This window comes from Pan troglodytes, chromosome X (genome assembly GCF_028858775.2).
Source record: "Pan troglodytes isolate AG18354 chromosome X, NHGRI_mPanTro3-v2.0_pri, whole genome shotgun sequence".
NCBI classification, from domain to species: domain Eukaryota; kingdom Metazoa; phylum Chordata; class Mammalia; order Primates; family Hominidae; genus Pan; species Pan troglodytes.
Genome location: NC_072421.2, coordinates 41,984,614 through 42,011,930, shown reverse-complemented (window position 1 = coordinate 42,011,930; position 27,317 = coordinate 41,984,614). Strand labels below are relative to the sequence as shown.

Here is a 27,317-nt window from a genome sequence, read left to right as displayed (position 1 = left end):
ACCTTTTGATGGGGTTCTTTGTTTTTTTCTTGTAAATTTGTTTGAGTTCTTTGTAGATTCTGGATATTAGCCCTTTGTCAGATGGGTAGATTGCAAAAATTCTCTCCCATTCTGTAGGTTGCCTGTTCACTCTGATGGTAGTTTCTTTTGCCATGCAGAAGCTCTTTAGTTTAATTAGATCCCATTAGTCTATTTTGGCTTTTGTTGCCATTGCTTTTGGTGTTTTAGTCATGAAGTCCTTGCCCATGCCTATGTCCTGAATGGTATTGCCTAGGTTTTCTTCCAGGGTTTTTATGGTTTTAGGTCTAACATTTAAGTCTTTAATCCATCTTGAATTAGTTTTTGTATAAGGTGTAAGGATGGGATCCAGTTTCAGCTTTCTACGTATGGCTAGCCAGTTTTCCCAGCACCATTTATTAAATAGAGAATCCTTTCCCCATTTCATGTTTTTGTCAGGTTTGTCAAAGATCAGATGGTTGTAGATGTGTGGCATTATTTCTGAGGCCTCTGTTCTGTTCCATTTGTCTATATCTCTGTTTTGGTACGAGTACCATGCTGTTTTGGTTACTGTAGCCTCGTAGTATAGTTTGAAGTCAGGTAGTATGATGCCTCCAGCTTTGTTCTTTTTGCTTAGGATTGTCTTGGCAATGCGGGCTCTTTTTTGGGTCCATGTGAACTTTAAAGTAGTTTTTTCCAATTCTGTGAAGAAAGTCATTGGTAGTTTGATGGGGATGGCATTGAATCTATAAATTACTTTGGGCAGTATGGCCATTTTCATGATATTGATTCTTCCTATCCATGAGCATGGAATATTCTTCCATTTGTTTGTGTCCTCATTTATTTCGTTGAGCAATGGTTTGTAGTTCTCCTTGAAGAGGTCCTTCACATCCCTTGTAAGTTGGATTCTTAGGTATTTTATTCTCTTTGTAGCAATTGTGAATGGGAGTTCACTCATGATTTGGCTCTCTATTTGTCTGTTATTGGTGTATAGGAATGCTTGTGATTTTTGCACATTGATTTTGTATCCTGAGACTTTGCTGAAGTTGCTTATCAGCTTAAGGAGATTTTGGGCTGAGATGATGGGGTTTTCTAAATATATAGTCATGTCATCTGCAAACAGGGACAGTTTGACTTCCTCATTTCCTAATCGAATGCCTTTTATTTTTTTCTCTTGCCTGATTGCCCTGGCCAGAACTTCCAACACTATGTTGAATAGGAGTGGTGAGAGAGGGCATCCTTGTCTTGTGCCAGTTTTCAAAGGGAATGCTTCCAGTTTTTGCCCATTCAGTATGATATTGGCTGTGGGTTTGTCATAAATAGCTCTTATTATTTTGAGATACGTTCCATCAATACCTAGCTTATTCTGAGTTTTTAGCATGAAGGGCCATTGAATTTTGTTGAAGGCCTTTTCTGCATCTGTTGAGATAATCATGTGGTTTTTGTCGTTGGTTCTGTTTATATGATGGATTACGTTTATTGATTTGCGTATGTTAACCAGCCTTGCATCCCAGGGATGAAGCTGACTTGATCGTGTTGGATAAGTTTTTTGATGAGCTGCTGGATTCGACGTTCCAGTATTTTATGGAGGATTTTCGCATCAATGTTCATCAGGGGTATTGGTCTAAAATTCTGTTTTTTTGTTGTGTCTCTGCCAGGCTTTGGTATCAGGATGATGCTGGCCTCATAAAATGAGTTAGAAAGGATTCCCTCTTTTCTGTTGATTGGAATAGTTTCAGAAGGAATGGTACCAGCTCCTCTTTGTACCTCCGGTAGAATTCGGCTGTGAATCCGTCTGGTCCTGGACTTTTTTTGGTTGGTAGGCTATTAATTATTGCCTCAATTTCACGGCCTGTTATTGGTCTATTCAGAGATTCAACTTCTTCCTGGTTTAGTCTTGGGAGAATGTAGGTGTCCAGGAATTCATCCATTTTTTCTAGATTTTCTAGTTTATTTGCATAGAGGTGTTTATAGTATTCTCTGATGGTAGTTTGTATTTCTGTGGGATCGGTGGTGATATCCCGTTTATCATTTTTAATTGCATCTATTTGATTCTTCTCTCTTTTCTTCTTTATTAGTCTTGCTAGTGGTCTATCAATTTTGTTGGTCTTTTCAGAAAAACCGGCTCCTGGATTCATTGATATTTTGAAGGGTTTTTTGTGTCTCTATCTCCTTCAGTTCTGCTCTGATCTTAGTTATTTCATGCCTTCCGCTAGCTTTTGAATTTGTTTGCTCTTGCTTCTCTAGTTCTTTTAATCGTGATGTTAGGGTGTCGATTTTAGATCTTTCTTGCTTTCTCTTGTGGGCATTTAGTGCTATAAATTTCCCTCTACACACTGCTTTAAATGTGTCCCAGAGATTCTGGTACGTTGTGTCTTTGTTCTCATTGGTTTCAAAGAACATCTTTATTTCAGCCTTCATTTCGTTATTTACCCAGTAGTCAATCAGGAGCAAGTTGTTCAGTTTCCATGTAGTTGAGCGGTTTTGAATGAGTTTCTTAATCCTGAGTTCTAATTTGATTGGTCTGTGGTCTGAGAGACAGTTTGTTGTGATTTCTGTTCTTTTACATTTGCTGAGGAGTGCTTTACTTCCAATTATGTGGTCAATTTTAGAATAAGTGCAATGTGGTGCTGAGAAGAATGTATATTCTGTTGATTTTGGGTGGAGGGTTCTGTAGATGTCTATTAGGTCCACTTGTTGCAGAGCTGAGTTCAGGTCCTGGATGTCCTTGTTAACCTTCTGTCTCATTGATCTGTCTAATATTGACAGCAGGAAACATCATTATTTCTTTAACTTCTCTTTGTTATATTACTGCACTGGCTAGGACCTGCAGTCTTTCAAGGAGTGGTATAGTAGACATCCCGTCCTATTCTTGTTTTTAAACGGAATCTAAAGTTAGCCGGGCATTGTGGCGCTCACCTGTAGTCCCAGCTACTCAGGAAGCTGAGGTGGGAGGATTGCTTGAGCCCAGGAGTTCAAGGCTGTAGTGAGCTATGATCATGCCACTGTACTCACCTGGGTGTCGGAGAGAGACCTTGTCTCTAGAAAAAAATGCTTTTTTAAAAAGGAACCTTTCCAATATTTCTTCATTAAGAATAATGTAGATTTTTAGTACATACCTTTTATTAGGGCTAAAGAAGTTCCTTTATATTCTTAGTTGCTGAGCATTTTAATTGTGCATGGGTTTTGAATTTAATCAAATGCTCTTTCAGAATCTGCTGAGATGATCATTTGTTTTTTTCCTTTTATCTGTTAATGTGGTGAATGTCTTTTAAAGATTTCCTAATGATAAACTACCCTTGCATTTCTCAGATAAACTCAGCTTAGTCATTACATATTATCTTTTTTATGTACTGCCCGACTGTCTGCTAATGTTTTGTTTATAAGATCTCAGTATGTGCATTTATGAGTGAGACTGGCCCGTAGTTAATTTTCCTCTCTTGTATTTCTCTGATTTTAGTTTCAAAGTTATATCTACTTCACACAATGACTTGGAGAGTATTCCCTCTTCAGTTCTCCGAGAGACTTTATATAATATTGGAATGATTTGTGTCTTGAAAGTTTGGCAGGACTTGCCTATAAAGTATCACAGCCTAATGTTTTGGTTTTTAGTTTTAAGAAAGTTTTGTTTTTGTTTTTTAACAACTGCTTCAATTTCTTTAACATTAAAAGGCCATCCAGGCTTTCTATTTCTTGAGTGAGTTTTGGTAAATTACATTTTCCTAAAAAAAATAAGTTTTAAAATATTGCAGAGAGCTTCTTCATAGTATTCTCTCATCTTTTTATTCTCTGCCATCTTTGTCATTATGCCCCTGTTCATTTCTAATATTGTTTATTTGTGCCTACTCTTTTTTTCTTGATCAACCTTGCCAGAAGTTTGTTCAGAAACCCACTCTGGGTTTGGTTCATTCTCTTCATTATATGTTTATTTTCTGTTTCATTGTTTTATGACCTAATTTTTATTATCTCCTTTTTTTTTTAACTTTCTATTGGTTTTGGCTAACTTTACAAATTTGACACATAGTTCATTTATTTCCAGTCTTTTTTTTTTTTTTTTTTTTTGAGACAGGGTCTCACTCCATCGGCCAGGCTGGAATGCAGTAGCATAATCATAGCTCACTGCAACCTCGAACTCCTGGGCTCAAGTAATCCTCCTGTCTCAGACTCCTGAGTTAGGACTACAGGCAACCACACTCAGCTAATTTTTTTAATACCTTGTAGAGATAGAGTCTTGCTTTATTGCCCAGGTTGGTCTCAAACTCCTGGCCTCTAGTGATCTTCTCGCCTCACTCAGCCTCCGAAAACACTGAGGTTATAGACATGAGCCACCATGCCCAGCCTTCTTTTCTTTTCTTTTCTTTTTTTTTTTTTTTTTTTTTGAGATGGAGTCTCGCTCTGTCGCCCAGGCTGGAGTGCAATGGTGCAACCTCTGCTTCCGGGTTCAAGCGATTCTCCTGCCTCAGCCTCCCAAGTAGCGGGGATTACAGGTGCCCACCACCACGCACGGCTAATTTTTATATTTTAGTAGCGACGGGGTTTCACCATATTGGCCAGGCTGGTCTCAAACTCCTGACCTCATGAGCTGCCCACCTCAGCCTCCCAAAGTGCTGGGATTACAAGTGGAAGCCACCACGCCTGGCCCAGCCTTCTTTTCTAATATGTGCCTTTAAGACTAAACTCTCCCTCTAAGTACTGTCTTAATGTATCCCACCAGTTTTGACATGAAGCATTTTTATAACTCAGTTCTAAGTATTTTTATATTTCTATTATGATATTTTTCATTGACCTATATTATTTATAATTGTTACTTTTCACACTTAACAGGATTTTCTGTATATCTTTTTGTAATTTACTTCTAACTTAATTACATTGTGGTCAGAGAATGTAGTCTGTATGACACCATTTCTTTGAGGTTTGTTGAGACTTGCTTTATGGCATAGCACTTTAATCGTTTTTATAAATGGCCCACGTGTACTTAAGATGAATGTTTATTCTTTAATTGTTGCATGCAGAGGTATCTTTTTGTAATGAAGCCAGGTCAGTGTGTACATTTCTGCACAATTTATAAATAAGGAAGCAACATTGTAAATAACACTCTAAGCATTGGTTCTTGGTCATTTCTTTCTAGCTGAAGTATTACAAGATGCTGAAATGCCAATCAAAAGATTAAATTATCTTTAACAGAATTTGCTGTTATGTAGATATTATCATGTCACAACTCTTGGAAAACTGACAACCTTCGTATCATATCTGGTAGATAACAATAGCAGCAAACACTGTCATGGTGCTTGGTATGCACCAAGAACAGTTCTAAGCCTTCTGCATTTATTAAATTTGTTTAGTTCTTAAAACAATCCTATGAGATGGGTACTATTTTCATCTCCATTTTACAAATGTGAAAACTGAGGTATGGAGAGTTTCAGTAATTTACCCAAGATCTTAAAGCTAGTAAGCAAGGAAGCTGGAATTTGAACCCAGGCAGTCTGGATCCAGAAGCCATACTTTTAAACCACTATACATACCACCTCTCTCAGAAAAATAGATTTCTGCAGCCATCCATCAAAACTGTGCCTTCCACAAGTAGATATATCTGTTTTGATGAGGTTACTACATGAGTTAAATAATTCTGCTGCAACCAAACTTGTACCTGTCTCTGAAATATTGGCCCTCAATATTCAACTTAGTTTTTAAAAATTACATTGATGCCTCTGGATTTTGTTACTATGAAAGCATATATCATTTCATGTTTATAATGTTATATAATTTCTTAGGTACACTTCATGTTGGTGATGAAATTCGAGAAATCAATGGCATCAGTGTGGCTAACCAAACAGTGGAACAACTGCAAAAAATGCTTGTAAGTAAATGAAAGTTTTTCCTTTCCTAAAATTGACTTTTACTTTGTTAGCTTGTTTTTAAATATACAAATAAGGAGTATTCTTCTGTAATCAGAGAATTTCTGGTACCATATTTATGTGGACTTGAACTTATATAACATTCATAAAACTGACAACTAGAAAAATGTTGAAATACAACAGAGTTTACAAACATTTTGCCTGTCTTTAGCAGTGTGGGCTTTAACACTCTCCTTTTATCCTTTATCTCCTGTTTCTTACTAAGCAGATGATTAAAGAAAACCTTTTCAGTGTTTGTACATGTGAACTAGTTTCTCACTGACCTCAACTCTCCTGACATCAGCAGTGTCAGAAACCTCTTTCCTGTTGAGCTGAGTCATAGCCAGCTGTCGTGGATTTCTCTACAGCATAGAAGGGAGGAAAGCCACGGTAGACCAGGCCATTTTTGACCATACATATCCAAAATCTGTATTCAAATTAGGCTTTGGATTTTTAAAAAAGGCAAAATGACAGCCTTTGCCTATGTTCATTGTCATAGCAAGCAGACAGAGGTGTTTGGGGCCTCTGATCCCTTTTCCCACTGCAGTGTAGTAGCACCCAGGTTATGAATACCTATTAAGTATGAAATAAGCTTCACAGACTCACCAAACATTTTTTTTTTCTTTTTTTTGAGACGGAGTTTTGCTCTTGTTGCCCAGGCTGGAGTGCAATGGCGTGATCTCAGCTCACTGCAACCTCTGCCCCCCGAGTTCAAGGGATTCTCCTGCCTCAGCCTCCCAAGTAGCTGGGATTACAGGCATGCGCTACCACACCCTGCTAATTTTGCATTTTTAGTAGAGACGGGGTTTCTCCATGTTGGCCAGGCTGGTCTCGAACTCCCGACCTCAGGTGATCCACCAGCCTTGGCCTCCCAAAGTACCGGGATTACAGGTGTGAGCCACCACTCCCAGCCCAAAATTTTTTTTTTAAAAAAAAGCCAAAATTAATAAGCAAAAAGTGGCTGGGTGCGGTGGCTCATGCCTGTAATCCCAGCACTTTGGGAGGCCAAGGTGGGTGAATCACCTGAAGTCGGGAGTTTGAGACCAGCCTGGCCAACATGGTGAAACCCCATCTCTACTAAAAATACAAACATTAGCAAGGCATGGAGGCGCGTGCCTATAATCCCAGCTACCCGGGAGGCTGAGGCAGGAGAATCACTGGAACCTGGGAGGCAGAGTTTGCAGTGAGCCGAGATGGTGCCACTGCACTGCAGCCTGGATGACAGAGCAAGACTCTGTCTCAAAAAAATAAATAAATAAAAAAATTTTTAAAGTAAAAAGCATATTCTATGTGGTACACCATTATAATGTGGCATACTCAATGTAATTTTTATGTAATTACCTAGTCTATTGTCTAATTCAATGTATATTCACTTTTGAAAGGCCTGTCACTTAGAAAGTTTTGCATTCACATCTATAAAAAGGTGACCATTGAAGATCTGTGAGACCATTGCTGTATGAGCAAAAGGCAATCGGCTGCTGGGCTTTTCCCAGGAACTTACTCTACTGTTAACTCGAGCAGTCCCTGCTTCGTGACTACGTTTCATTTTCCAGCTATGTGCTCTCAGATGGCTTGTGCTAATTGCCCCCATGTGTTTTGAGTGGCTTCTTACATGGTTTTGTGAACAATTGTTTGTAAGAAAACTTTTCTTTCTTTCCCACCACCCCCTCTCCAGAGGGAAATGCGGGGGAGTATTACCTTCAAGATTGTGCCAAGTTACCGCACTCAGTCTTCGTCCTGTGAGGTAATGACTCTAACAAACCACCCCCATCTGCTCTGAGTTCTTAACTAACTGTCTGCTGATGGCTGTATGTTTTTGCTTTCTGGGAAATTGTTTCTGCCTGTGCTGTTAGATCACTGCACACCAATTTTACAACAAAGATAACGGAACAGAGTAGGTCCCATCCACCTACTCAGCCCTGCTTCCATGTGGATCTCCTCAGCACTTTGAACTTTTTGCAGGCTGAAATCTGAGCAAAATGTAGAGAAGTTACAAATGATGACATAAAGCTTAATAAGGAAAAAACGGAGTGTCTGAGGGAAAAAAACTAAAGGCCATAATTGCAGTAATATTTCCAGGAAGTTCATTCACTTCCCTTGTTAAGAAATCACATAGATAGTTCTTCTTTCCAAGGATCTGAGAAGTGATCTATTTCTGTTGAGATACAGTTGTTCATACAATTGTGACAGGTCTCTAGATGGAAGTTAAGTCTGCAATGAATTGATAATTGACTTCACTAGAGGGAAATAGGCTTTTGCAACCTTTTGTAAAATTGTTTAAATTTAGAATGGTATGTGATCTGTAAACAAGTAAGTTTTCTAGAGTAATACAGCCCCAAAGTTTCTTTCTTAAAATAGGCTTATCCTGTAGAAATTATAGTTCTTCCAACCTATATTATTCAGTTTTGTGTTGGTTGTTAAATGAGATTCAAAAATCTATTCTTTTTGTATTGGAAATATAAATGGGCATAAATGATATCATCCTTTGGTCATTGCACGTTCAGCTCGAGTGTTATTTATTGAAGCTTGTTCTTTCATGTGCATCTTCCGAGAATGTGTGCATCAATATGAAGTACACATTTCCTAAAGTTTATTTTTAAGACTGACAAGTAACTTATTGGATTTGTACTTAGGAGAACCTGAGAGAGAATTGTCATACTTCTAGTCTCTAGTGATGGTGTAAATTTCATAAGAAAAATCAGAGGCTTCATATTTTTTAAAAGCCTATTGAAGACACATATTAAAATGTATAGTTTTGTCAAGTATATTTTTGGTGAGCCATGGCAATTGAGGTGTCCGTTATAACGGGTCTTGAGCTCCTCTTGGTGGCTTTTTATGGAACTTCAATTAATAGTATATTTCAAAAGAAAATGCAGAATTGCTTCTGTTCCAGGATTCAGAGTATTGAAATTTGTTACCTAGAACACAAACTTTGCTGGGAAACAAAGAATGTCACACTTAACATTCTATGTAAATAATTTTAATATTCCAGAATTACAGATGTCCTTATATCATTTCTCATCTGTTGAAGAAATTTAGTAAATACAATTGACTTTTGTCTTTTTGGCTAACTAACCAGAAGGTACTGTTAGTTATTAATACAACATAAGTTTCTCTTTTTTTTTTAAGTGGTCGAACTAGTTTGGGGTGGAACCAGTATCATAGATGTAAATTCTATGTTCTTGAGTAAGAAGAACCCCTCTTACCTTCTTTGCCTTTGAATAGTAGAAAAAATAATGATACTTCTCTCCTAGCTCCACCTCCAGCCTTTTTGGCCCTCCTGTTCCCTGGCAGAATTCAAGCTTGTGGTTGGACTCTTCCCAGCTAGGGCAATACTTCAAAAAAAAAAAAAAAAAGAATGCTCTCTGGCCACCTGCATCTGCATCCCCCAGGTCCTTGGTTAAAGAGTAGACCCCTGCCCCTCACCCTGGCTCTACTGACTTGAGTCTCTGCGGGTGGCACCTGGAGATCAGTCTTGCTCACTAACATATGAGAATGCTCTTCTAAGGGATCTCATTACCTTTAAGGCTGACAGGTTCTAGAAATGCTCTTAAGTCATCTAGGGAAAAAAAATGTCTTTTAAAAAGGCATGCACATTTCTAAGGCTTAAAAGAACTCTACAGAAGCAAAAATTAAAAAGTACTTATTTCCTTCCTCTCCTTGTTCTTATCGTTAAAGTTGATTTGGACACTAAGGGAATGGAGCCTGGAAAATATTTTGAGTGTATAGAATAGTAGAGAGAAAGCAAGCGATAGAGGAGCCTGGATATAGGAAGAGTGGCTGTGGCTCCTAGGATCTTTGCTGGAAGTGTAATATTGTTATAGGCTTGAGATTATTGTTTTAATCAATCTGCTAAAATAGTCTTAAAAAAAGAGTTCTTCTCTGATGTATATCTCTTTTACCCTTACTAGTAATAATATTTATTCTATAATAGAAAGATTCTGAGGTGATTGTAACATGTGAAATCTTAGGTTTGTTTCTCTTCAGATTGGGTCAGTTAGTAACTCTTGACACAGGTACTAAAAATTATTAAATACTTTTCAAACCTAATCTTTAATAAAAATTAGGCAGTTGGGATCTTCAGCACGATAATTTATGGTAATGTTTGTCATCTTATACTTGATAGGGTTTTAATATCAAGTCACTCTTCTGGGTCTCATTAAAAGAAAGAAAAGGTATAGAATTTTAGAGATAGGAAAGAATTGATTAATGAATGACACAGTCATCACTTAAAATATGTGAGCCTTCGAACTGCAAAATTTTTTTCGTACTTCTGTGAAATCATGCAAGCAAGTCAGTATGGCACCTATACAGCTCAAACCTCAAAGGAAATGGTTGTCAGACTGTGGTTGTTACTGTTGATGTAAATATCTCTGTGTTTCTGTGCTGGTGTTCTGTGTTAATGAACCTTGTGTCTTATTTCAGAGAGATTCCCCTTCCACTTCCAGACAGTCCCCAGCTAATGGTCATAGCAGCACTAACAATTCTGTTTCGGTAAGAACTTTAGCTCCACACAACAAAGTGTGACAATTTTGTTGGTGCTCACCTGCCATGAGTGTTCTAGTTACATGTGTTCAGTGGAAATAGTGTCTTCTGCTGATATACAAGGCTACTACAGCTACAATGCACTTTACTCCTGGAAAATCTTTTTCAACATTTCCTTCTCATTAAAAATCCCCTTCAATAGTTAAATTTGAAGAAATGTAGTTCAAGACTGCTTTGGTCATTCTAAAAATATTTCTATGCCACCCCACTTGTATGTATGACTTTGCTCAAACCTATGCAAAGGATGTAAACGGAAATTTGTTTAAACTTCTAAATATTTTTTAATTTGAAAAAGATAAATGTAAGAATTTTGCAGAGTAGGCATTTGGGTATTCTTGGGCTTTGTAGTTTTCTATTCTGAGTGATATCAGCAACATGTTTTAGTTTCCGCTATCTAAGTTTACGAATTGGTGTGCCCTCTGTTATTGTGGTACGTGCACATATTTTTGTGAATTATAAGCCTTGCCTGGATATGAAAAGCAAAAAGAACTGGCTTCAAACTGCACTTAAGCCACGCTGTTATCACATCTTTAACACAAAGTACTTTATATTTGACTTGAACTTGGAGTTTTAAATTTTTTTCAGAACTATCCACTTTGGAATATAGAAAGAATTGTTTTTAACTTATTTAAACAAATGGAAGCACTTAACAGGTGCAGACTGGCAATATTTTGGTTGCTAATACTGCTGTTTATGACCCAGTTAAAATTATTGAGAGTTCTAATGCAGCAGTATTCTTCTATCCTGACTTTTAATTTGCCCTTTGAGAATATATCAACTTTTTTATCAGGTAAAATTGTAAATAATTTAGAAATTATCTCAAATGGAATGATATTCTAAGTATATCGTAAGAGAAATTATGAAAGAAAATTGTCTATGACTTTATTTTCAACTTTAAAATAGGCTACCAAAGGAATTCATTCATAACAGTTAACATTTAATACTTTTAAGATGATGAAAAGCCATATAGCCATTGAATTTTTCAAAATCTAAATGGTTGCAGTGACTAAGTTGAAAAGGGCAACAGCTCCTTTTATTTATTTATTTTTTTTTTAATAGGCTGTTTCACTTGCAGTGGCTTTTGTGTTGAAGATGCTGAGTTGTTTCTTAAGAACACATTTTCTCTCTGCTTAAACTTACCTGCTTTCTTCAGCTTGCTGCTAAATGGCCTGGGTTTGACTTTTTGATAACTCAACATTTCTGATAAATGGAATAATGTATATTATCTCTTTACAACTTAAATCTAGCTCATTTTTTTTAACCATATTGTAACAGAACACACAAAGTACTTTGTACTCTTGAAAAACAAATGAAAATTTTTCTCCTGGGTTGGCTTTATTCTACAGGACTTGCCATCAACTACCCAACCAAAAGGACGACAGGTGAATAGATATCCTCTATAGAAACTTCTCTAAACTGAGCTGCTAATAGCCAATCCTTTATTAACCCTTTCCATCCCATAATGTTTGCATTTTGGACCATAACATTTGAGCATTGAGAGCTTGTACCATTTCATTTTAACACATTACACATGACTAATTCTCTATAAAGAATTTTTCCTCACATCTTTGTAGCTGTAATGGTTATTGTAATTTCAACCTGATAATTTTATATTAATGGTTAAGAATTCAGCCTTCGGGGGTGGCTGTGGGCCTGCCTCTGGCATGCAAAAGAATTTTAAAGGTTATAAAATTCTTAGACTTCTAAGACTAACTAAAAAGTTATTCTTAAAATGCTGATGAACATTTTTAAGCAAAAATTTTCTGAAGTTGAAAGCTTTTTCTTAAATGTGTATTTGCATGTGTATTTCTAAAAGCCATTTGCAATGAAAAATAAGAAAAGAATATAAATTATCTTGGCTTCACATCCTGATATACCTGTGTTAGTTCAAACATGAAAAGTTAAGTGCTGCCTAATACTGGCAAGTAACTTTCAAATTGCCAGCACTTTAGAGGTATAGATTTTAAATGCAAATGCAGAGACTTGTTAATTTTATAGGCTGGATTGCTGAAAATAAACAGAAAAAATCACACAGTGGTTCCAAAGTCTTCAGGTTGGTTTTACAGTGACTTAAACATTAATATTCAATTTTAATTTCAAGAGATAGAATTTTTATGGGATTTTTATCTTGAAATATGGTATTAAAAATAATCAGATTTAGTGTTAAGATATGTATAAATTAGTACCTGATAGAATTCACCCATAATTTTGTCTTAAGACTGTATAATTGATGGAACATTGGGTATGAATTACCTTATCTTAAAGCATTTAAAAAATAAAATAATTCATAAAATGCTGCCATATAATAAACCCTTGAATGCTAATCTATTTCCTAAGTAAACTCACATATCATAAAACTCAGAGCCTTGAACTATGCATGTCTTGAAGCTCTGTGCTGATTTCAAGTGTTACATTGGGGGAAGCTAGGGTTCAAATTCATTTTTATTCTCTCAGAAGAGTAAAATACAAACCTAAAACCTAAATTAGAAAAAAATGAAGCTTTTTTTAACTTTTAAAAAATTGTTTGAGTTACACTTAACTTTATCAGCAGTGTGTAGACACACTGCCAGTTGTCATATAAGCATTGTACAGCAAGATACCAACCCAGAGTTCTTGCTAATTTTATATCGTGTGCTGCTTTAGGGTTAAAACCTATCCTGACTGCTAGTATTTATGGCTTAAAGGCTGCCACACAGTCATGACAACGTATCCATAATGCCAGCATCACCAATGCAGGTTTAAAAAAGAGCGAGCATACTTTTCTATAATTAGAGGCCTATTCTGTAACAGTAAAAGCATAAATTAAGTCTTTATTTTTATTAAACAAGTATTTCAAGTGTTCCTTCCAAATAAAAACAGCAAAGTTTTGAAGCTATACTCATCAAAGATTACTAGTACATTGTTTCTAGCGGTAGAAGTTTTTTGTGTCGTATTTCCATGCATCGTTTTTGCTTTCACCATCTGATGTCCTGTTTGTATTGTAAGTGTTGGTGTGTGGTTATGACATTAGAGCTAACTTCTCTTTCACATCACTATGGCATCCTTTCTTACAAACTCCTGTTTTATAGATCTACGTAAGAGCACAATTTGAATATGATCCAGCCAAGGATGACCTCATTCCCTGTAAAGAAGCTGGCATTCGATTCAGAGTTGGTGACATCATCCAGATTATTAGTAAGGATGATCATAATTGGTGGCAGGGTAAACTGGAAAACTCCAAAAATGGAACTGCAGGTCTCATTCCTTCTCCTGAACTTCAGGAATGGTATGTTTTTATGCATGTTTTGCTTTGCCTGGTTATAAAAACAAAGCCCTGACCATCCATTTTCCAATTTTATATTATTTTAGAGTGTAAAACCTGTTTGATATATTCCTTCCTTTATGAGCCAAACAAAATTTAAATTAGTCATCCAAGAATTCTGTATCTTCAGTATCTACTGAGATCCTAGTTGCAGAGTCAGGGCTTCATTTTACACAAAAAGAAAGGAAGGTCTGGAAAGAGATTGGGTGAGCAGCCCTGAGCCAAGTCATGGTCTCACAGCAGAGCCCTCCACTCCTATATGCTGTTATAATTGTTTTAGAATGGCATTTAAAAAATGTACCTTCTCCTTGCCCTTCTACATGCTTTCATGCCCATCCCATCCCACCACCAGCAAAAAATGTAGGTGCAGTGCTTCAGTGTCACTCAGAGTATTTGAAGATAAAATGTATTTCACTGTTAGAAGGAGGTAGTCAGAAGCTTTGTTCTTTACCTTGCCAGTCCTTTAAAAATACCTTTTCTGCTAGAAAGTTTAAGCCCTAAAAGCAGGCTAAAGTTAGGGGTTTTAGGCACTGTTTTTAACTGAGAGAAAAGGAGTCACAGATCACTGTATATTTTGATAAAATCTATTTCTGCTATTATTGTTACCGTTTCCTTAGTTGAACTGTCTTTTGGAAAATATTGATGGTTTTACCTTTGTTGGTACTTGGGCAATATACCAGATTATTTCTAGCACAAAAGAGATAATGTCTGAGTTTTGTTTCATGTGGCAAAAAATAACAGCCATTAAGCATCCTGCCAGTTCCTCCTAAAATACTTGAACCCAGCTAAAAGAGACCAAAGACATTGAGTCCATAGAAATTTCTACCTGCTTTTATCTATTTTTCTCACTAGTTAAGAGATTTCTCAGTTAATCTCTTTTGCTTGATCGCCTCTTTCAGCTATCCCATGTTTCCCCAAAAAATAGTATTAAATTTAGAATGTTGGAGCTGATGAGGACTTCAGATGCCATCATTTTATACATAAGGAAACGTGGGCCCAAATGGAGAAGCAGCAGCCTTCCATCTGGCATTGTCTTTCAGTCTGATCTTCGAGAAACAGTTCAAGCATAAGCAGGAGGAAAGCAATCTCTTAAGTCATTGTCATGATGATGCCATTATATTCTTACTGATATTTACATTTTACAGAATGTCTTCTTTAATGTTACCATATATTATGGGCATTTATTGAAAATAATTGTGTAGATTCCAGACCTCTTCTGCCTAGTCAGATCATCTATATAAATGTTTCACCAATTTCTAGAACTCTGAGTCCTCTGGAGGAATTCTGAGTGATGGCAGTGCAAAAAGCAGATTTGCTTCCTATTTCCTGTAATGGTGGATGAGATTATTTGGATAAATCCTCCTGATGAAAAAAAATGAAAAGTGCCACAGAAAATATGTTTTTAAAATGACCTTGAAAGCACTGAATAGCTGAAAAGGTATCAGGGGCCAGGCACGGTGGCTCACACCTGTAATCCTAGCACTCTGGGACGCTGAGGCAGGCAGATCACTTGAGGTCAGGAGTTCAAAGCTAGCCTGACCAACATGGTAAAACCCTGTCTCTACTTGAAATAAAATTAAAAAAAAAATTAGCCAGGTGTGATGGCAGGCACCTATAATCCCAGCTACTTGGGAGGCTGAGGCAGGAGAATTGCTTGAGCCCGAGAAGTGGAAGTTGCAGTGAGCTGTGATTGCGCCACTGCACTCTAGCCTGGACAGCAGAGTGAGACTCTGTCTCCGGGAAATAAAAAAAGGTATTGGGGAGCTCAGTGACCAATTTTTTTTTTTTTTTTTTTTTTTTTTGAGACGGAGTCTCGCCCTGTCGCCCAGGCTGCAGTGCAATGGCATGATCTCAGGTCACTGCAACCTCTACCTCCTGGGTTCAAACAATTCTCCTGCCTCAGCCTCCTGAGTAGCTGGGATTACAGGCACCTGCCACCACGTATTTTTAGTAGAGACAGGGTTTCACCATGTTGGCCAGGCTGGTCGTGAACTCCTGACCTCGTGATCCACCCGCTTTGGCCTCCCAAAGTGCTGGGATTACAGGTGTGAGCCACCACACCAGGCCTCAGTGACCAATTTTTATGTGAAAGCCTTTAATAAGAATGATAAGTGGAATATCAGAGTTACCAAGTGGCCCATTTTGCAAACAGGGCATTTGTCATTACTGAACACTTCTGTGCCAGAGAACCAAGGTTAAGATCTAAGGCCAGTACAAGTTGGGGAATCTGTTAGAAGACCCTCCTCATTGTTAGGAGTGCAAGAGGCAGTCCCTCCAGGCTAAAAGGAAACAGATAAGCATACCCTTATTTCCCTTCAACACCGGAGGACTATAGAGAAAGCTGCCTTGTCACTGAGCAAAGCAAAAGATGAGGAAGTTGGGAACAAACTTCCAAATTGTGGCCACCAGTCCACCTTGAATGGATTTGCACCCAGGTACACACAGCCTGGGGCAGCCAGGGGAGCTGAAGCCATGTACTTGATTTGAAGTTTCCCCTTTCTTTACTAATAGTTTCAGATGTATGGTATAAACAGAAAGTCTCTGAAGGCAAACACTTTTATCCTAACCCCCACTAACTTCATCCTATCCGCCCGACATAAACTTTTTCCAGGGCAGTAGCCAGCAAGTCAAAATTATCAGGCACACAAGGAAACAAGTAAGACCCAACAGAAATGACAGATAGTAGAAACAAACTCAAACCTACTGCATATATTGGAATTAAGAGACAAAGATTTTAAAAATAAGCTTACCAGGTTGGTTCGTTTGTTTTTGAGACAAGGTATTGTGCTCTCGCCCAGGCTGGAGTGCAATGGCATGATCACGGCTCACTGCAGCCTCGACCTCCTGGACCCAAGCAATCCACCCACCTCAGCCTTCCCAGTAGCTGGGACAACAGGCGTGCACCACCACACCCAGCTAATTTTTTTCTTTTTCTTTTTTTTTTTTTTTGTAGAGATGAGGTCTCACTATGTTGCCCAGGCTGATCTCCAACTCCTAGGCTCAAGTGATCCTTCCACCTTAGCCTCCCAAAGTGCTGGGATTACAAGTGTGAGCTACCACGCCTAGCCCAGGTTTTTAAAAATCAGTAATAAGCTTGTAAAATATCTTCAGAGAGCAGAAAAAAAATGTTAATGACATAGCAGATTTTAAAAAGAACCAGAGGAACATCCAGGGGGAAACATGCAGTAACAAAATTAGAATCTCAGTGGTCACACCTATTAGAATGGCTAACATTTTTTTGAAGTTTCATCAGTGGGTAAATATAAATTGTGATATAGCCATACAATGGAATGCCACTCAGCAATAAAAAGGATCAAACTATTGATATATGCAGCAGTATGGATGAAACACAAGATCATTATGCTGAGTGAAAGAAGCCAGGCAAAAAAGAGAACACGCTATATGATTCCATTTACATAAACTTCTGGAAAATGCAAGCTTATCTATAATGACAGTTGCCTAGGGATGGGGGTGGAGGGAGGGAGGAATTACAGAGGGGCATGAGGAAATTCTGGAGGTAATGAATATGTTTTTCTTTTTTTGGAGACGGAGTCTCGCCCTGTCACCCAGGCTGGAGTGCAGTGGCACAATCTCAGCTCACTGCAACCTCTGCCTCCCCGGTTCAAGTGATCCTCCTGCCTCAGCCTCCCGAGTAGCTGGGATTACAGGCGCCTGCCACCACGCCTGGCTAATTTTTTGTGTTTTTAGTAGAGACAGGGTTTCACCAGGTTGGCCAGGCTGGTCTCGAGCTCCTGAGCTCAAGTGATCTGCCTGCCTCGGCCTCCCAAAGTGCTAGGATTACAGGTGTGAGCCACCGCGCCCAGCCATTTTTATTTTTTATTTTTTATTTTTATTCTTCTAAAGTCAAGGTCCCTCTCTGTCTCCCAGGCTGGAGTGCCGTGGTGCAATCTTGGCTCCTTGCAGCTTGGAACTCCTGGATTCAAGCAATCCCCCTATCTCAGCCTCCCAAGTAGCTGGGATTACAGGCGCCCGCCACCACGCCCAACTAATTTTTAAATTTTCGATAGAGATGAGATCTCACTATGTTGGCCAGGCTGGTCTCGAACTCCTGACCTCAGGTGATCTGCCCGCCTCAACCTCCTAAAGTGTTAGGATTACCTGTGTGAGCTACCACACCTGGCTATGAATATGTTTTTCTTGATTGTAGTGATAGTTTCATGGGATGTTTACAGATATCAAAACTGATAAATTTGTATACTTTAAATATGTTCAATATATTGCCAAAAAACTGAACTGTTAAAGTTGAAAAATATATAGAAGGAGAAAAGGATTCTAACTGAGATGATAAGAAAGAGGCCCACTGGGCAGTGTGTACCCCAAGACCTGAATAGGACTTTGGGGGTATAGGAAGCTATTCCTGGCAGAAGAGAAAGATCAATTTTCCTTTGCTTGGAAACTGAATTGGCCTCTGGGATGTCAGTGGGCATCCAATACTAACAAGAAAGATTTGAAACAATTGTATCAGCCAGACCCCCAAAACTTTGATCAAATATATTGCTACCAAGTCACATTCTTCACATTTTCTAGATGAGAAATCAGTTTTTTCGGACCCAAATGCCTTACTCTAGGCACATCAATTTAGTCCTTCAATATATTTTAGCTCCCGGAGTCTGTCATCCCTCCCCTTGCCTTGCCTACAAGATCCTGATCTAAGCCATCAATAAATTGTTAGGCATGTGTTTGAAATTTCCTTCCAGGTTGACCTTAACCCTAACACAGTTTCTGTGCACTTACTGAGCTAAAAGAGCTAATGTTTATTTCTGGAGTGTCTGGTAAAAATCAATTTCATTCCTCTGTCATCACACCACATGAGACTATGCCACAATTTTTTCCTGGGAACGTGTATTTTTGTTTTAAGCTTAAGAACATTTATTATAAGATACTCTCTACATTGTAACATAAGCTTCACAAGGTCACACGATTTTGTCTCTTAACCTGTCAAAAAATTCCTCAATTCTGTTTGTTTCCAAAGATTCTATGCCTTTTAGTTCTGACTAATAGCACATATTGACTTGCACCAAAAGAATCCCCAAAGCAAGCCTTTATCAGCCTCCTCTGTATGCCACGTGGGTAATATATGGAGATGGACTTTGATACTATTACTGAGAGTTCGCAGTATTTTCCAATAAATGTCTTTCCCCCAACCAAAAATAAATACATAAAAACTTCAGTGAACAAGAGCGAGTAAGAGATATGGAAGACAGCCTCTTTAAGAAAATAGAAAATAATACTTCCCAAATCATTTTGTGATGTCAACGTTACCCTGATACCAAAATTCAGTAAAGGCAGTTCAAGAAAAGAAAACTACATACCAGTATCTGTCATGAACACAGAAGTAAAAATCCTCAGCAAAATATTAGCAAATTGAATCCAGTAATATACCAAAAAGATAATATATTATGAGCCAGTGGAGTTTGTACTGGGAATGCATAGTTGGTTCAGCATTTGAAAACCAATCAGCCAGTCCACTAGATTAACAGACTAAAGAAGAAAATCCACATAGTCATATCAATAGATGCAGAAAAAGCATTTGGTAGAATTCAAAACCCAATCAGATTAAAAGTCTCATAAACTATGAATTGAGGGGAACTTAACCTGATAAAGGACATGTATAGTAAACCTACAACTAACATTACTAGAAAGGGAAAAAATTTGCAGATGATATGATTCTGTGTGTAGAATTCAAAGGAATCTGTAGACAATTAGAATTAGTAGCAAGGTTTAGAAAGGTTGCTGATATAAAATCAATATACAAGGGACTGGGCGTGGTGGCTCACGCCTGTAATCCCAGCACTTTGGGAGGCCGAGGCAGGCGGATCATGAGGTCAGGAGATCGAGACCATCCTGACTAACACAGTGAAACCCCGTCTCTACTAAAAATACAAAAAAATTAGCCGGGCGTGGTGGTGGGCGCCTGTAGTCCCAGCTACTTGGGAGGCTGAGGCAGGAGAATGGCTTGGACCCGGGAGGTGGAGCTTGCAGTAAGCCGAGATCACGCCACTGCCCTCCAGCCTCGGCGACAGAGCAAGACTCCATCTCAAAAAAAAAAAAAATCAATATACGAAAATCAATTCTATTTACAAGCCACAAGCAGAAAATAAAACTTTTAAAGGGTACCATACATAACACCACTTGCAACACCATAATATTATAAAGTGTTCTTGCACACACAAAAAACAAAACTGGATCTGATTAGGCCTCTAGGTTTTATTACCTATTTGCAGGAAATACAAAGGACAGAGAGACATACTAAAGATACCACAGGGACACAGTCAGAAAAATCCAGACTCTACAGAAACTAAAGGACAAACTAGTTTCTACAACAAACAAATTGTAAGAAAAGAAAAAGGAGGGAGAGGGAACCTATAGATTTTAAAGGGATTTCAGAAGAAAACTGTACTCTTGGATTTGTTCCAAAATAATCTATGATAAGGTGGTATAAATAAAATAAGGCCAGGCGCAGTGGCTCACACTTGTAATCCCAGCACTTTGGGAGGACGAGACGGGCGGATCACCTGAGGTCAGGAGTTCGAGACCAGCCTGGCCAACGTGGCAAAACCCCATCTCTGCTAAAAATACAGAAAAAATTAGCTGAGCGTGGTGGCGGGTGCCTGTAATCACAGCTACTTGGAAGGCCAAGACAGGAGAATCGCTGGAACCCGGGAGGCGGAGGTTGCAGTGAGCCGAGATCGTGCCACTGCACTCCAGCCTGGGCAACAGAGTGAGACTCTGTCTCAAAAATAAATAAATAAATAATGAAAAAATAAAATAAGCTATGACTAATAATTGTCAAAGCTGGGTTGTAGATAGCTGGGTTTCATTACACTATATCCTTGTATGTGTTTGAAAGTTTTAGTGTTACAAAGTGTTTCTTAAAATACCATTTACAAAGCCTTTATTAAAAAATGACCAGGCGTGGTGACTCATGCCTGTAATCCCTGCACTTTGGGAGGCCGAGGTGGGCGGATCACTTGAGGCCAGGAGTTCAAGACCAGCCTGGCCAACATGGCAAAACCCCGTCTCTACTAAAGGGAAAAAAAAAATACAAAAATTAGCTGGGTGTAGTGGCGCACACCTGTAGTCGCAGCTACTCAAGAGGCTGAGGCATGAGAATATGTCAATCCTGAAAGGTGGAGGTTGCAGTGAGCCGAGATTGTGCCACTGCACTACAGCCTGGGCGACAGAGAGAGAGTCTGTCTTAAAAAATAAAATAACCTAGGAATAAATCTAACAAAGATGTCAAGACATTTACAGAATAAATTATAAAATTTATTGAGACCGGGTACAGTGGCTCATGCCTGTAATCCCAGTACTTTTGGAGGCCAAGGCAGGCGGATCACTTGAGCCCAGAAGTTTGAGACTGTCCTGGGTAACATAGCAAGGTCCAGTCTCTACAAAAATACAAACATTAGGCCAGGCTCGGTGGCTCACACCTGTAATCTCAGCACTTTGGGAGGCTAAGGCAGGCGGATCACCTGAGGTCAGGAGTTCGAGACCAGCCTGGCTAACATGGCAAATCCCCATCTCTACTAAAAATATAAAAATTAGCTGGGCGTGGTGGCAGGCACCCGTAATCCTAGCTACTTGGGAGGCTGAGGCAGGGAGAATCACTTGAACCTGGGAGGACGGAGGTTTCAGTGAGCTGAGATCGCACCATTACACTCCAGCCTGGGCAACAGAGCGACACTGTGTCTCAAGAAAAAAAAATAAATGGGTGACATGCACCTGTAGTCCGCTACTTAGGAAGCTGAGGCGGAAGGATCACTTGCACCCAGGAGGTCAAGATGACAGTGAGCCAAGATTGCACCACTGCATTGCAGCCTGGGTGACAGAGTAAGACTTCGTCTCGGCCGGGGCGGAGGGGGGGAATTATATCTCGAGATATTTAAAAAGATATAAGTAAATGGAGAGACATACTGTGTTTAAGGACTGGAAGTCTCAATATTGCAGGGATGTCTATTCTTCCTAGATAGATTTCGTAGATAAGATGCAATCCCAACAGTTTTGAAATTGACAAGCTAAGTTTAAAGTCTACATGGAAATGCACAAGGTCGGGAATAGCCAAAATGCTCTTGAAGAACAAGGAAGGAGGTCTTGCTCTACCAGATACCAAGACTTATTATAAAGCTATAGTAAGCAAGATAATAAGATATGGGTTTAGAGATGCTCAAATAGACCAGAAAGGAATAGAGAACCTGAAAACACTCTCATACGTAAATGGACACTTGATGTGTGACAGAAATAGCACTGCACAGCAATGAGGAATGGACAGGCTTTTAAATAATGTAGGACAATTGGGTATCCATTAGGAAGAAAAAAGGAATTGGACCCCTCCTTTACACCATAAGCAAAAATCAGTTCTAGGCCGGGCGCAGTGGCTCACGCCTGTAATCCCAGCATTTTGGGAGACCAAGGCAGGTGGATCACACGAAGCAGGAGTTCAAGACCAGCCTGGCCGACATGGTGAAACCCCATTTCTACTAAAAAAATACAAAAATTAGCCAGGCATGGTGGCACACACCTGTAATCCCAGCTACTCAGGAGGCTGAGGCATGAGAATTGCTTGAACCTGGGAAGCAGAGGTTACAGTGAGCCGAGATTGCACCACTGCACTCCAGCCTGGGCATCACAAGGAGAATCTGTCTCAAAAACAAAAAAAAACAGCAGTACTAGTACATTAATACCCAAAATGTAAAAGACAAAACTATAAACTTTGAGAAGGTAATATTGGAGAATATCATCTGGGACAAGGAAGGATTTCTTTTCATTTTTATTTATTTTTTATTTTTCTAAAGTCAGGGTCTCTGTCTCCCAGGCTGGAGTGCAGTGGTGTAGTCTTGGCTCACTGCAGCCTGGAACTGCTGGACTCAAGTCATCCTCCTGCTTCAGCCTCCCTAGTAGCTGGGACTACAGGCACGTAACATCACACCCAATCACACCCAGCTAATTTTTTTTGTTTGTTTTTTGTTTTTTGTGTTTTTTTGTAGAGATAGGGTCTTGTTATGTTGCTCAGGCTGGTCTCAAACTCCTGGCCTCAAGTGAGCCTCCCTCCTTGGCCTCCCAAAGTGTTGGGAAATCCCCTGCTAAGGATTTCATTTTTGTTTTTTTGTTTTTTTTAGACAAGGTCTCGCTCGGTTGCCCAGGCTAGAGTGCACTGGCATAATCTCAAATCACTGCAACCTCCACCTCTCAGGCTCAAGTAATTATCCTGTCTCAGCATCCGGAGTAGCTGGGACTACAGGCACATGCCACCACACCCAGCTACTTTTTGTATTTTTAGTAGAGATGGGATTTCCCCATGTTGCCCAGGCTCGTGTGAACTCCTGAGCTCAGGTGATCCGCCCGCCTCAGCCTCCCAGAGTGCTGGGATTACAGGCATGAGCCATCGCACCTGGCTGAGGATTTCTTAAGATATCAAAAATACTTCCCATTAAAGAAAAGACTGATAAATTTGACTAAATTAAAACTAATAAGTTATGTTCATCAATTGATACCATAAAGAGAGCAAAAAGGCAAACCACAGAGTAGAAGATATCTGCAACACGTATATTAATAACTAACAAAAGCATAATATCTAGACTATATAAAGAATTTCTACAAATCTACGAGAAAAAGACAACTGAACAGAAGAACGGTCAAAAGACTTGAACAGACACTTAACGAAAGAGGAAATTCAGTAGCCATTAAACATATGAAAAAATGATCAGTCTTACTAATGAGTGAAACGTAAACTAAAATGTAAATTAAAAACACAGTGGTATTCCATTATTCATCCACCATGATGGCTAAAGTTAAAGACGGATAATACCAAGTGTTGCCAAGGAAGTGGAACAATAGGAATGTTCATACACTGCTGGTAGGAGTGTAAATCAGTACAATGTCATTGTAAAGCAACTTGCCATTTACAATAGCACCATATGGCATTCTGATCGTGATTTTGGACTCTTATATGTGACTCACTTGGGGACCCTTGGTTGGCCCCCATGAGCAAAATCATTAGGAGAGCAAAGTCTTCTGTGGCAATATTCTGAAAGGCAAGTATTTGTTTAGCCTGAACCTGAAAGAGCAACTTTTTAATATCATCTTTATGTTACCAATGCTGGATATTATAGATCAAAATTATAATTTCCTGATCGTGGTTATAACTGTGAATTTAATCAGAGCACACTTTTTATATCTTATCTTAGAATCTCCATGTAGCAGTAGTGCCATTTATTAAGCATATACTGTGTGCCTGGTACTGTACTAGGGAATTATTTACATTTTTTGTTCTAAACCTTTACAATAGCCATCCAAAAGGCTCCAAGAGTTTAAAGACACTGCGGATAGAATATTCTGGCTAAGATCATGAGCTCTCGTGCCAGACCTTCCCCACTCTTTCACTTATTAGCTGTGTGATTTGGGGCAAATTGCTTAACCTTTCATTCTTTCAATCCCCTCATCTGTAAAATGGTGATGCAATTCCCTGTGTTGTTAGAAAGATTAAAGGAGTTAATACATGTAAAGTTCCTAGAAAAGTGTCTAACATTAAGTGCTCAGTACCAGCTAACAAGTGACAAAGCCAGAATTCAAACCAGGCCTGTGTTGAAACATTCTACTGTATCTCATGGCCACATGTTTAGGCATCTAATCTGTGTTGTCAGTATATGTTCAAGGAATACCATGCCATTTTAATATAAGCCTATATTTTAAAAACATTTCTAGGAAATTGTCATGAAAACCAAAGAATAGCCTTTGTCCAAATTTTTTAAAAGATTAGGATGAGTATGGTTATGCTGTTTTATATAAATTCTTCAAATGGATGACTCTTCTATTTTATCAACCAGAATTATAAATTCATTTTATTTTATTTTTCTTTTTGTGTGTGCTAGGCGAGTAGCTTGCATTGCCATGGAGAAGACCAAACAGGAGCAGCAGGCCAGCTGTACTTGGTTTGGCAAGAAAAAGAAGCAGTACAAAGATAAATATTTGGCAAAGCACAATGCAGGTAGGGAAAAGCACAACTGTTACTGAGGCTGGGTTAAGCATCTCCAAGACCTAAAAAGATATAATATTTTAATTCAGTCTTCAGTGTTCTCTATCCAAAAAATTCTACCATATGAGATCTTCATCAACTTTCAAAACCTTTAAGAAACCCTACCTCCAATTAATATGTTGATTATTTGCTAGATATTTTACAGAGCTATACTTTATAGGACAAAAATGTTATTTTGAAATAGTATCCTCTGGAATGAAAAGAATCCAACACGTTAAGTCCTCCCCTGAGAAATGAAAGCTGGAGAGTTTGCTGAGTAGCCAGGATTCTTATCTCCTTGGCTGGGATTGGTCTTGAACAGATCTCCTCCCGCCTGGCTCCTGCTTGGCCCTTGGGCATGGCCCTGAGATAAACATCTGAGGGTAGAGGTGTGCTCTTATCAGAGAACTGTGCCACAAATGGTTCTGTGGTTGGTTTGAAAGAGTACAAATGACATGGACACTAACTTGGTTTTGTCCATTTCTGTGAGTCGTCTTCTTCCCTCATGGTATTTCCAAGCTACCACAAGAGCAAGAATCTTATCTTGGCCTTCCCTTTATAGTATGTATGTTTGCCCATATGGAAGTTTGTATTCAACTTAAGTCAAAATGTTCACTTGTCTTGTTGAAAACTGGAATTAATACCAAAAAGGCATGATCTGTTGTTGCAATAGAATCCCCAGAAGATTCACAGGGTGCAACTTAAGCTAAAGAAAATGCATGGTGATATACAGCAGTGCTAATACAAGAAGTTATTTTCAATAACTTCTTAATACAACTCCTTTTATAAGGAACTTTTTCTGAGGAATTGAAAGTCCTGACTGGCATTAGGTTAGTTCCCAAGGTTTCAGAAATAACTCCAAAAATTAGAAATGTGGCCCAAAAAATCAAGTGAATCTAGTCATGCATACCCAGATTGATGGCATAATGTTTCTGACAAGTATGAAATGCATTTTTCTCTGTAAATGTTATAACGTACTCTGAATTGTTCATTTCTCAATCAGAGATTAAAAGTAAACATTTCAAACTGCTGTATAATGTGGAATGAATGTGAGTGGCCACATGGGTTAAGTTTAAATGGCTCAGCTAAATAAGGAATCATTCCCTTCGCATTAGTTACATTGTACCACATTTTTATTTCCAAAAACAGTATAATTTCTGGTTATGTACTACTACAGAGCAGTAGTTTCATAATGGCTTTTTTGGTTTTATGAAGGGAAGAAATAAAGCAGACTAGTTACACAAAATGTAGCAACTATTAAGCAAATGCTCAAGTATACTATTTGAAGAAATGCACTGCAGAGCCAGGCACGATGGTGGTGCCTGTAATCCCAGCTACTTAGGAGGCTGAGGCAGGAAGATTGCTTGAGCCCAGGAGTTCGAGGCCAGCCTGGGCAACAGCAATACCCTGTCTATACAAAATAAAAATAAACTAAATAGAAATGCACAGCAGTATCAGCAGAATGTTGCTTCACACAAAACGTCAGTGGTTATTACCAAGTCTCCTTAGTTGCCCTTACTTCTGTCAGCTTCTAACAGTCTAACACAATCTAATAGGCTCACAAGGAGATGTGTTGTCATATAAATTGAGAAATGTATGCATCTCACCTTGTAATTTGTACAGCAGTGTTAAATGATACATAGGTATAGATGGGATTGAAATTAACTTACACCTAGAAAAGCAAAGAAATGGCTGGTTCCGGCTGTCAGTTTATCATTAGATTTATGCTGTACTGAAAGAGGTCATGTAAACATGAGTATTCAGTTTGCCAATATTCTTTAATTCAGCTCTGAGGAAAGTAAGAAATTCATTGAAAAACTAGAATTCTCTAAATGCTGTCAAAGAGTCAATTTAATCATTAATTTAAGAATTTTGCCAGAGAATCAGCATCCGATCTGGCAGCCAGTGTTTTCACTTTTTCCACTCTTTCACCACCAGGGTATCACTGATCTTCTTCCATTGCTCCCATTCTCTGATTCCCGTTAGATGGTGCACAGTGGTCCTGCAAACACACCTGTAAGCTTAATAGGCAGCTGGAGATAGGACCAGGAATTAGCACACCTGAGTAACCGTGCAATTTGGGCAAATCACTTCGCTCCTACGGGCCTTGAAATGAGGGAATTAGGTTAGTCAATCAAGGAGATCTTTTCTAATTCTAAAGATCAGTGGGTCTCAGGTTCTTTCATCACTGGGCCTGACAAATGGCGATCATTCAATGAAGCCAAGTATTCTTGTACTGTCTATCTCAGGCTCTTGCTCTCTGGTAGACATTGCCTATCCAGGTTGAAAGCTGTCACCCTTGACATAGAAGGCAGGAGCCTAATAGGGGTAGAACAGAATTGCTTTTTCCTCAGTCTTTTGACATTTACCTCCTATCCCAAACCATTGACCTCTCTAAGTTCTTGTCAACTTAGAATGAAGAAAGGAGGGGTTGAGAGGACAGGGGAGCCTACTGCCACCACCCGTTTGGTATCATCAGTATTTTCCTAACCAGCGGTCTTCTGGGCATCAGAACCTTCCTTGCCATGCTTAAGGGGTTGTTCTA

The 27,317-nt window shown here is 38.8% G+C and overlaps 1 protein-coding gene across 20 annotated transcripts in view; it reads left to right on the top strand.

The window, feature by feature from the left end:
* Window positions 1-27,317, top strand: part of CASK (calcium/calmodulin dependent serine protein kinase) — a 409,365-nt gene that overhangs the window by 356,902 nt on the left and 25,146 nt on the right. For 6 of the 20 annotated variants that reach the window (XM_016942911.3, XM_016942910.3, XM_016942908.3 and 3 more), the window contains 6 exons: window positions 5,769-5,854; window positions 7,567-7,635; window positions 10,317-10,385; window positions 11,783-11,818; window positions 13,505-13,701; window positions 24,630-24,745. In XM_016942911.3, the coding sequence (XP_016798400.1) occupies window positions 5,769-5,854; window positions 7,567-7,635; window positions 10,317-10,385; window positions 11,783-11,818; window positions 13,505-13,701; window positions 24,630-24,745 (573 nt within the window). The remainder of the gene's footprint in view (window positions 1-5,768; window positions 5,855-7,566; window positions 7,636-10,316; window positions 10,386-11,782; window positions 11,819-13,504; window positions 13,702-24,629; window positions 24,746-27,317) is intronic. The other 14 variants (XM_016942916.3, XM_016942915.3, XM_054676397.2 and 11 more) reach the window with 4 other exon arrangements.